Source organism: Sinohyriopsis cumingii, chromosome 7, assembly GCF_028554795.1.
Source record: "Sinohyriopsis cumingii isolate HCF-2022 chromosome 7, ASM2855479v2, whole genome shotgun sequence".
Classification (NCBI taxonomy): Eukaryota; Metazoa; Mollusca; class Bivalvia; order Unionida; family Unionidae; genus Sinohyriopsis; species Sinohyriopsis cumingii.
Window position 1 is genome coordinate 31,227,008 of NC_142967.1, and position 12,296 is coordinate 31,239,303.

Below are 12,296 nucleotides of genomic sequence, written 5' to 3' on the forward strand. Positions count from 1 at the left end.
TATATTTATTCCAAAAATTAATAAATCTATGACCTCAGCACCTGTGATTATTTTAAGCCTCTCCTGCTATTTGCCTTCCTTACAGGGATTTGAATTCCTCATGCTCAAGTAAACATTTCCATGTATAAAGAATTTATTTTGGAAATATGAGACTGCATTTTTGAAGTAGTCTTTTCATCAATAATCATGGATCGTGACAGTTGTGCTTTGTTGGTGCCCAGGCTAATCAAAATCAATAAGACATTTAGATCAGCCAATGAAATTGATTGTCTTATGCTTCTTTGGAAATGAGCACACTGTATTCATTAAGCATGGGATGCACTCATTTCAGTCCAAAATCCACAGAAATTATCTTTTATCCATATTTTGTGGGTCATTTATTGTGCCCTACAGATGTCATGGAGGGAATTTTCATGCACCATAGATGACAAGAGTCATTGGAGCAGGGGCATAGCCTATATTTAACCATGCAAGGGCCATAATTTTATCAACTTTTTGTGAGAAAATGGTGATAAGTGAACTTGACTTAGGTTTTATGACTGGAAAATCAAATTTGTTTTGAATTCCTTTTAACAAAAGTTACTGAGCAGAGATGAAATATGAACGACATGATGGGATGGGATGGACTGGCAAGGGAAGACTATCTGCTTCCACTATATATTTGTATGTGGAGTTGTATACATATTTGGAATGCTGTCCCATAGGGTACTTTGGAAGGAGCTTTTAGTTAAGAAAGGGACTGGAGAGATGAGTTGTCTTTAGATTACTCTTGTTATGTTTCATTTTGTGTTTAAAATTCAACATTTAATAAGTATAATAAGATTATTTATTAAATACTTGGAGATTAGTACATTTAGAGATTTACATTGATGGATTATGTACCACCATCGGTAACTGTAAAGTTTTAAACATTTTTATTGTGATAGAGAATACTTCATAAGTAAGGTTCTTGGCTGCTTGCATGGACAGTGGAGAAATGGTTGGAATGATATATCTTGATTTAAGATGGCTTTTGTCTTAGGTGATTATAATATACTTACATGGAAACTTGAAAGTATACATGTTCTCAGTTATCACTTATCACTCTATTAGATCAAATCAAACCTATCTGACAGAAGCCAAAAAGTTATTATTGGTAACAATATATCAGAACTGATGTCCATCACTAAAGGAATTCCATGGGCTAGGGCCTGTACTATTCATATTATTTTTTGAATGATTTACCACCACCCCATGTACAGCATTCAAAAACTGATCTATATACCAATGAGACTACTTTGTACAAGTCTAATTCTAATGCTATGGCTTTGAACAAAACATTGGGTAAATATTTATATATATATACTTGAATAGTGGTGCTGGCTGAATAACATGTTTATCAGTCCCTACAGACTGAGGCGATACTGCTTGGAACTAGGCAATCTGATTCTTGTACTGTATATCTTATATAATCAGATTAAAAATGTTGACTTTGAACAACTTTTGTGAGTTCATGAATATAAGAATCTTGACAGGTTTAAGCAAGTGGTGTATGTTAGTTCTATGATAAATTTAAATCTTTACTTCTGCAGAAGATAAAATGGTATCTACCAGTCAACTTGCAGAATGTTTTTTACAGTGAATTCGTTCTTCCTCTTTTGGAACACTTTTGCAAAATTTGGGGAAATACAACTGATAGCAATATTGAAACGATCCACAAATTTCATAATTGGGCAGCAAGAATTGTCCTAAATTTACGATTTGATACACAATACAGAATTCTATTCTCAAAATTGAAATGGCTGAAATTTAAGTTCAGATTAATGTTCTAAAAATTAATGGTCCAAATGAAGAACAAAATTTATCCACACTATTTTTCATTTAAAGTCAGATAAAAGTAAATTTATCCACACTATTTGAATTGTATGTTTCATTTAAAGTCAGATAAAAGTAAATTTATCCACACTATTTGAATTGAATGTTTCATTTAAAGTCAGATAAAAGTACCAGGAAACTAGGTTGACATCAGTTTTAAATGAATATTGCAAAACACCGTTTCCAAAAACAAATACTGCAAAATTTCTGGTCCATTTCTATGGAATGAACTCCTCAAAACCATCAGTTCAGAAAAAAATCCAAATATATTCAGTACAAAAGTGTATGACTGTCATCTTGAAAGGTTGTTTTCATTGTAAATATTGAAATACATTCACTCCATTTTATTCTGTTAATGCATTTCACTTTTTGCTTTTATACTAAATGTATTTTTCTTCTGTTTTTCTTGGTGTATTATACCAAATATCATGTATTTTTTGACAGACATCAAACTTGCTTTTAATGCACATAGGAAAACCGATTGCAACCTCATAGCAGTTATTTACACCTAGAAAAAGCGTTCAACCTAGTATGGACCAATGGACTAATGGGCAAATTAAACCAATTTGGAATAACTGGACGCTTGTTCAACTGGATTGGCAATTTCCTCACAGGCCAGAAAATTACCACAAGAATAAGCAACACCCATTCGGAAGAATTTTCACTTGAAAATGGAACACTGCAAGGCAGTGTAATAAGTCCATTACTATTTAACCTAATGGTAAACAACCTTGACCTCAATGTAGCCTCCACAAAAATAAACTTGTCACAATTTGCAGATGATAGTGGCATGTGGAGGAATGGAAATCCTGCCAATAACACAGTAGTTAAAGAAATCCAGCAGAGCCTAGACAACATAGGGAGATGGGCGGACAAATGGGGTTTCAAAATATCTCATGAAAAAACTGTGGCAATCATATTCACGCCCAAACGAAATAACAACCTAGTCTATCCAAACTTCTACATACAAAATCAATTAATCAAATACGTAACAGTAGTAAAATTCCTAGGAATGTTCTTTGACAACCACCTCACATGGAAACAGCACATTGAACAACTCACCCGGAATTGTAACAAAGATCTCAAATTACTCAGGAACATCACAGGGACTGACTGGGGATCCAACCAGGAAACCCTCCTCATGATATATAAAAGCCTAATTAGATCAAAACTGGATTACGGTTGCCAAGCATATAACTCGGCTGAGCAGCCTGTACTACAAAAGCTTGACACTATCCAGAGAAAAGCCTTACTATTATGCACAAGAACACTCCCCTCAACATCATTAGAAGAACTACAAACACTAACAGGAGAACTACCCTTAAAATTATGTAGGCAAGAACTGCTCCTCCGATACTCCATTCGATTAGATACCCACCCAGACAACCATCCCACCAAAATAGCTATAAATAAGTGTAAAGTTATCTTCAAACCCAAAATCATACCTATCACACGAAGTCGCAAAGTAATCCTTGAACTAAGAAAAGATACCTCTACTAAAAAAACAGGTAACAAACAATACAGACCAGAACAAATCAGCATGGTTACAAAAACCACCAAGGATTAACATTGAAGCTACCAAATTAAGCAATAAAGAAGGACAAGAAAACTTACTAAAACCTGTACTGGTAAACGAAATCAACCAAAAATACCAGGACTATGTTAAAATATATACCAATGGATCAAAAACAAACAACCCACCAAGAACAGCAGCAGCAATAGTCATCCCTGAATTCAATATACAAACGGGATCCAGATTACCTGACTATTGCTCCATTGACACCACTGAATTCTGGGCTATACTTGAATCACTACAATGGATCAAAGACAACCAAATACCTAAAGCAGTCATTATAAGCGATTCCCTAAGCGTTATCAAATCGATCCAAAATCACAATACACACTCTAGGGAACAATTCCTCGACAGAGCATGCCAATTAATTGATGATATCACCACAGCACATCAATTAGTCGAGCTCATGTGGATACTGTCGCACATTGGAATCTCTGGCAACGAAACAGCAGACAAAGTTGCAAAAACCAAACTCTATCAAGCTTAACTATAGCTCTACAGAAGCAATAAGCTTCGCACAAACATATATAGACCAAACATGGCAAGATTTTTGGAACTCCTCCACAAAAGGTCAAAAGCACCATGAAACCCAAAAAAACGTAGATAGGAACATACAGCTACCTAAGGGTACCTATTTAGAACAGAAAACCATAAACAGGATAATAACTGGAAAAACTAAACTAACAAGCAATTTTGGAAGGTTTATAGAACCCAAACCAGCAACCATTAACTGCTTTAACTTCCACACCACCGAAGATCTACACCACGTATTCAATATATGCCCAAAATGTCAACCCGCTCGGAAAATATTTATCAAAAACCAAAAAGAGATTGGATCACCACACACATACCCAGAGTTACTTATGGACTCTAATAAAAATAAACAATCAGCATATAAAAATTATGGACTCTAATAAAAATAAACAATCAGCATATAAAAATATAAATCAATTCATAGACTCAGCAGGACTTAGGAACAAAATATAATTACTATCCCCACAAAACCAAAAGACCCAGTAACTAGCTAAATAAATTTAGAAGTCACCACATAAAAACCCATAACATATCATTCAATTTTATAAAAGTATTAATAAATAATTCACTTACGAAGCACATATAAAAAACTAAGGAAACCACAAAATTAGATGTCCTAGATGTCCTTAACAAACCGAGTAATCAGTTAGGATTCCGGTCCTAGATGTCCTTAACAAACCGTGTAATCGGCTAGGACTCCAGTCTCTTGCTAAATAAAGTATAAATAACATTCAGTCTCTAAAAACATCAATTTATAAATAACTTAAAGAGGTAATATCTAAAAACTTATGAATAACATAAAGTAGGAAACACACCCTAAACACCTCGACTAGTAATACCATAATAACCTTGAAAATCTCTCTTCATACATGATATCTACTAAGAATCTCTATAAACAGCATAGAACATCCCCCCTCCTTTTAGAATATTTTGAAGAAGAAAAATTTTTTTTTTAAAAATCTTGAAAATAATTTCAAAAATAATAAATAAAAAAAACACCAGGCAAATGCAACAAGAAACCAGCGATGTAAAGCAAGCAGGACCATTCCTGAGCTCATCTTCCCACTAATGACAGCCAACCATTCAACTGTAGGGACCTTTATGGACCCACAGATTGAGGCCAAACTATCAGGGTTCCTTGAATCCATAAAAGCCTGGGCAAGGTGGCACCATCCCCTTCCCCAGGAACAACTAGCAGGCTGCGGTGCAGTCAGAAAAAAGTGGCACATGCACAATTGTGCGCACACCACTATAATTAAACTCAACAACAAAAATGTATTTTTTGTATACAGCTAAATTTGATTAACTTTGCAGGTCAGGTATCAAAAGCCATTCTTACAGCTGGAGGAACGTCCATTCAACAAGGCTGTCAGGGTAAAGGTAAGAGATTCAATTTCAAATAGATTTAATTTCTCTTTCATTTTTTAAAGAAGTTATATTCAGAAAAATAATTTCTGCATGAAGTAATCAATATATGTATTGTATGTCGTAATGACTGTTGTTGGTGTTGATATTCAGTAATGCAATTTTCCAAAAATTGCAATATGATGAATTTTAGGGACTTAAAAGTCCATCATTAACTTAAACACTACTACAACATTCCTTCTGCTTTTAATTTTGAAAATTTTGAAATTTATTTTTACCTTTAGCAAGGCATTTAAGATTTTTTTCTTACAAACTATAGCTGTCTGAATCCAAAGAAACTGCCATTGAAGCTACAGACATTCCATAACAAAGCAGTTTGCAGGCAGAGTAAATAATTGGCTTTTTGGTCATGAACAATAAGATTGTTCAGAATGAAAGCATGCAAAAAATTGGGAACATTAATGTTAAAATTCATTCCTTCTGTTTGAATAACAGTAAAATAAGATAATGATAGTAACATAAGGTATTACAAACAGAAGGGTGAATTTTATTTTAAGAAATCATTGTTTCTACCCAGTATTCGACTGATGCATACATATGACAAAACAGAGATGTCAGCTTAGGAGAAATTAAGAGATTTTCAAAGTTTGATCTGGAGTTTTGACTCCAAAATCAGGCTAATTTTCAATGAGAATAGGGAAATTTTCATTGCAATACATGGCTTTGACTTTCTCCAAAATGTCAACCCAAAGCATGGGTAACTATGTGATACGTTTTGTCCATTTGTGTGAGAACATTTGTGCAATTTCTGAGTCAAGAAACATAACTTTGACAAGACCTTAAATATGATCGGCTGCTGTTAATGGGAGATTATGTTCAGCTATAAAGTTGGCAAACAGTTTATTGGCACATATATCTTTATCCACATTTGATGAAGATTCCATATCAATGGATTTCATGGATTACATACTTGTTGCTGTATTTAATATGCTGCATAACTTGTAATGTTATTCTTGCCAGAAACAGAGTTTAAAATCAGATTTATGGGAAGTGCAGAATGCATATTCATCCCCCTTGAATTTAATTCCAACCACTGAAATTCTCATTTCCATCTGTGACTGAATTTCATGTGATAGTTTGGTTGCTTAGATTTGGTGTGTTAGCATTGGGAGATAACACACACTTAAACATCTGAACAAACCTTAAACATCAAAGCCAAACCATCCCTGTTTTATGCTGATTGAGCTCTTTAGTAATCCAGGCATAATTAGTTAATCTCTTCAATCCTTTCAGAATTACCTCACATATAGTATAATCGATGTCAACATGCATCAAAAACTGAGGCCAGCAGGCCATACTGTCAAAATTAAAGGGATTGTAATTATTTTATGCTGCTTGAAATTAGCAGCCTCACTTGTTTAACCATTTAATAGTCATGTGATCACAGACATTATTACCATAAATATAATAGGAGCAAAAAGTGAAGAAGTTTTGTTTTTTAAATTAATAATAACTTTGCATATATGGGATATTTCCGGTAGGGATGGGAGTCAGCCATCATCTCAGGAGAAAATCTTTCCTGTCTAGGAGGTTCACGTGTATGTAAATGTTTAATTTACATATATTCTGAGGGAAAGGCTGTTCAATAACTATATTATCTACTACATCTCTGTTATTAACTTTTCATTAATTAGGAAAGTCATTTACATGCACCATGCAAAATGACAGTCACCCACCCCCATGGGACCACAAAACCAACATCTAGGTCTGAAACCCCACCACCACTAATGTCCAGAACAATGGCATGCCCGATGTGTTCTGACAATCTGCATCTGTATGAATATTTAAGTTTTAATGGTAGTATGCATGGTTACAGGGGGAGTTGCTGAATTTCCTGCTATTCTCTGAAATCACACTGTGACATGTGCAATAGTTGGGAAGTACTTGTATGTTTGTGTCATTTAGGCTCTTGATTAAGCCCATTAAAGAATATTAACTTTCAATCAAAGTTTCTTACCTGAATTTGTGCTTTAACTTATATTTTGACATAATCATGAAATAAATATACCTCTTTAATTTCTTTTCTGATAAACTTAATAGTGACAGCTTTTGCTTAGGAAGAAAGAGTTTAACTAAAAACAATAAAGTATAGATTACAAGCACTTGTTTTGTAGATGCAGACTTCAAGAAGCATGGATACGTAGTCACATATCCAGGAAGATTGCTATGCAAAAAGATAATTCACATGGCAGCCCAGGATAAAGATCACAAGTGGAAGGATATAATTAAAAGAGTTCTCACTGAAACAGAACAATCAAGATGGTCATCCATCTCATTTCCTGCTCTTGGCACAGGTACAAATATCCATAGATTAAAGATGCACTGACACAATTGGGTTCTGCTTTAATGAAGGTGGTGAGGATCTGAACAGGAAGCTACTTTCATCTTTATGGCTAGAAAATTGTAATGCACTCCACATTTCTTAAACCCCTGTTTTGAGGGCAAAAACATTCACCCCTCCCTTGATAACTTGCACCTGGATAATTCATGACCCAACATATAACACGGAAATAGGCATGGATCCATTTTTCCTCTTGAAAATACTAAAAGAATTGGTCCCTATTTGTTGAATGTGAAGCTAGTAATTGTAACTTTAAGATATTACTCTTTTTATATTCAAAACTGGCAGTCATTTATTTGGTTAAGTTTCCCGTGGAAATAATAATTTAAAAAACAGTTTAAAAGGCATACAAATCCTACCCATGTAAGATCTAGTCATGATACTGTGTGAGGTCAACTCATGTACTCTTTTATAAATATTATATTCATAACATAATTAAAGTGTCTTACATTAAAAAGTAGTTTATTCTACTAATTTGCAAATGTGACCAATGATAGCAAGATAATTACAAGTGAAAGGACTGCTCAGTGCATGAAAAGCTTTTGTTTCACAGACACAGTTGATTATGGAGTAGCGAGTTCAAGTTTGTAGTGAACTTAAAATTCACAAATTGACATTTAAATTATTTCTCAAGGATGATCAGAAATTTGTATTTTGATAGCAATAACTTAGCTGTCACTATTGCAACCACTGTTCATTTCATTTGAATAAATTCTCCCACAGAGAGGAGAATTGTCAGTATGATGCAATCCACTTATGCACCTGTCCTTGCACATGTGTACAATGGGTGTCTTTTTCAAGGATGCCATTCAATACATTATGCCAAGATCATCACCAGAGAAAATTTGCATGTAGCAACTGTTTTCCACATTAGTGGTCTTCATTCTACAATTAATTTGAATCACACTGTTACACTATCCATTCAATTATAATTTATGTGCTGGTAACCTTTTCTCCCATTTAGAATTAAGTTCATAAAGGGACATAAGAAATACTTTGTGTATCCCATCCATCAAGGGTTTGGGTACACTCCTAGTTTTCAGTATGCAACTAAGGTATATGTTAGTCTTTGTGTGAAGGAATAACAGCAAACTGCCTCACATGAAATGGAAAGCGAGAGGCTAGTGTAGTCCAGAAGGTGGGACTGAATGTTTGAGGAGTTGATTGCCTTCCCCAGAGGGGAGAACTATGACACTCCTCACATTCAGGGCAGTGTGTTGTTCCCTCCCGAGATGGAGGTAGTGCACCACTCACCTCATGTCCCAAGTATCATGTTGCTCCCTCCTGTTAAGTAGGTGGTGTACTACATGACCTATGTCATGGGAAGCGTGCAACTCCATCCCATATGAGAGGTGGTGTGCCACTCCCAACACTTCAAAGGCAGCATGCTGTGCCCCCCCACCCCTGATTGGAAGGATGAGTACTACACCCTTCTGAGTGATAATTCAGTTGAGGAATAGGTATTCTCCAATTATCACTCAGTAGCCTCGCTGTATGGGGATAAGGTACAGACTGAGTCCCCATTCTACCCCTCTACTGTCCTATCCTGTGCAGGATTGGGAGTCTACCCACCAGACTGGGAGTTGGTATGTGCATTTGATTGGTATCCCTTTCATTTCAACAATACCCTTATAGGATGTGGGGCCCTCTACCTCATGTTCCTTTGTACTCTATGTCCACATGGGTTTCAGAACTCTGCCACTTTAGAGGTGATGATGCAGCTCATGTTCTGCCATCACCTTTTCATCAGGTGATGTCCGCCTTGAAGGCTAGAGGCATTGTATCATCCAGGGCAGACCGACAGTCTCATCTTTCCCTACAATTCATGCCACTATAGCCACTCCTCACCATGCTGAATTATGGCCATGGCAAAAATGCTCTAGTTCCGTCTTCACAACAAATAAGTATGCTAGATGATCATAATGATGCCCTCTCTATCCTTGTTTACTCCAATGAGTTCGAGATAGAAGCAGCACCACTGACACCTCCTATCAGGCCCAGTTTCTGCACAGTCACTATGATGTCGCATTTGACTCCTCAATTGTCTTTCTTAACCACACTCAAGACCTTCTAAGGGCTGCTGCATTCAAAGCCAAGTACTGTCTGGGGGAATCGTCCTTTCAGTGGTTTCTCAAAATTTGCAGGTTCATCAACAATGATCATTCACAGCCACTCCTAGTTTATCACAAATGGTCAGGAAGCATGTTGACGCAAATTTACTTCATAAGCTATCTGCCAAGTTTTTCACAGATGCAGTCCAGTACACAACCTCAAACTATACATCCTCTTCAATAGGATTCACTGTACACAGGTCGATGCTGCACAGCCCCAAGGAGGAAGGCTCTCCAACCCACCTTCCTTTCCTGCTGAAAGAAGTGGGGAACAGTCTCAAGGACACAGCCTCTCCTGACATTCATCCTCCCAAATGTTCCCTAGGCCTTATTTCAGAGGCTTGGTTGAGCATCAGTTGATGATGGTTGGGTCCTTTCTATCATAAGCAAGGGCTTCTGACTCCAGTTTTGAGAATAATCCTCCTCTATCAAGAACCCTCATGTTCTTTTACCGATCCTGTCTGGTGAAATTGATGGAGGTGGTGCACACGCATTTGCAGAAACGAGGTAGTTGATAGAGCCCTGAATTATCAGTTTCCCACATTTTATTCCCAAATCTTTCTGATTACCAAGAAAGGTTGAAAGTTTTGCATTATAATTGCCATTTAAATCATTTTCTTCTGGAGGAACTTTTCAAGATGGAGACCACCCCTCAATCGAGAATGCACTTTGTCAGATTGGGTGATCTTGGATGACTTTCAGGATGCCTATTTGCACAGCCTCATGTTTTCTCCATGCTGCAAATATCTTGCTTAGGAAGATTTTCAGTCCTGGGTTCTGCTGTTTTGAATTTCTTCTGGCTGATCCAAAAAGTGGTTAATTCCTTTCATCAGCATCTGTTCTGTTGCTGGTCCACAGTCTAATACCAAACCTCAAGATGTTGGAATTTCTTCTATTACAGGAATTTGCGTATGTTGGGATGAACTTCCTCACCAACCAAAACTTAGTCCGAGTTCCACTGGATTGAATAGTTTGGATTGTGGCATTCGTAGAGGTGATATGAACCAAGCCGTCATTGTCTGCAGATCTGTACTTATCACTGGAATATTGCTCTGGACAAAAACATAATATTATATGGAAAGCCCTGAAAATATTTCGTGAAAACAAGAGATTTCACTAGAACATAATGTTTGGGTTATTTTATTGTCCTCATAATAGGTTGACCACTGGGTTGGGGAACAATCCCAATGTCACCATATAATCTAACATAATTGAGGGATAACAAATGTTATGTAAAAAAGAAACACATGCAAGTACACCTGCACACATTCATATTGTATATACCAGTAATCTCTTTTCTGATGCACGAGATTGCTGTCCATTTGATTTACACTGATCCTATCAGAATAAAGTCCTGCATCTACGCCTGCTTCTTGTATGATTCAGATACTGTCCACTGAAATAGATTACAGCAGCATGTCCTATACATAAATTAGACTGTTGATTTGTTTGGTAAATGTTGTTGTTGTTCTGGTGTTTAACGCCATTTTTTAGCACCAATATGCTATACATGGCAGCCAGTATTAATGGTGGAGGAAGAACCTGGAAAAAACCCCAGAAAGAACCACTGACCCAGGAGAAGCTACTGGCAAGCTTTCTCACATACCCACATTAGCCGAATCTGAGACTCAAACCCATGCAGACAGAGGTGAGATGGCAGTGATCCTTAACGGAGAGCACTTTAGACCACTCGGCCACTCAGGGCCCCCTGTTTGGCAAAAACATTTCATTTGTTTAGTTCAACATTCGAAATCACTTCACAAATCTTAGAAACATCTCTAAATGTTATTCATGACCACCGTTTAAGGAGATCCTAACTTTTAGTTTTACCATCCATTTTGAAAGGTCTATGACATATGTCAGATGTTTGGTACTTTACACATATTTAGCGACAGAAAAGACATTGAAATTACTCACTTGTAACCTTAAGACCTTTGAAATAGAATGACTGCCATCTCCTTTGAAAATGGAAAAAATTAGATGCAATGACCTCTGAACAATTGCTGATTTTAATATGTGAGATAAAAATAAGTCCCTAAGAAAAATGAAAATTAGTTTAACAAGCTTGCAGTCTGCTTATCTCATCAACCTATCATCAGTAACTGAGAGCATTGCAGCAAGAACTGCAGTTTGAAAATAATGATGATCTGCAAATTTATCATCTCAATTATTATTGGAAGCAAGATTACAAAGTCATCTAATTCGACATTTAAATCATAAGGGAAAACATTCGCAGCAGTGGTACGGTAGAACTATAAATCATCCATGAAACTGCAGTCACATAAACTGAAAAAATGCAACACAGTCTTGACTTTATTCACCATGATAACTCCATGGTTTTAAATTACCGGTAATTCCATGGTTCTGTGATCAGTTGTGCAGTTTTACTGATATTGCTTGCAATTAAATTTCTTAAATTGATGAGGTAAATTGTGATGGTTCCATCTTAAATCTGGAG

At 36.2% G+C, this 12,296-nt stretch overlaps 1 protein-coding gene across 1 annotated transcript in view; it reads left to right on the forward strand.

Moving 5' to 3' along the window:
* Positions 1-12,296, forward strand: part of LOC149794969 (protein mono-ADP-ribosyltransferase PARP14-like) — a 137,181-nt gene that overhangs the window by 107,055 nt on the left and 17,830 nt on the right. Inside the window, exons 13-14 of the mRNA XM_089964629.1 lie at positions 5,276-5,341; positions 7,501-7,680. Of these exons, the coding sequence (XP_089820755.1) occupies positions 5,276-5,341; positions 7,501-7,680 (246 nt within the window). The remainder of the gene's footprint in view (positions 1-5,275; positions 5,342-7,500; positions 7,681-12,296) is intronic.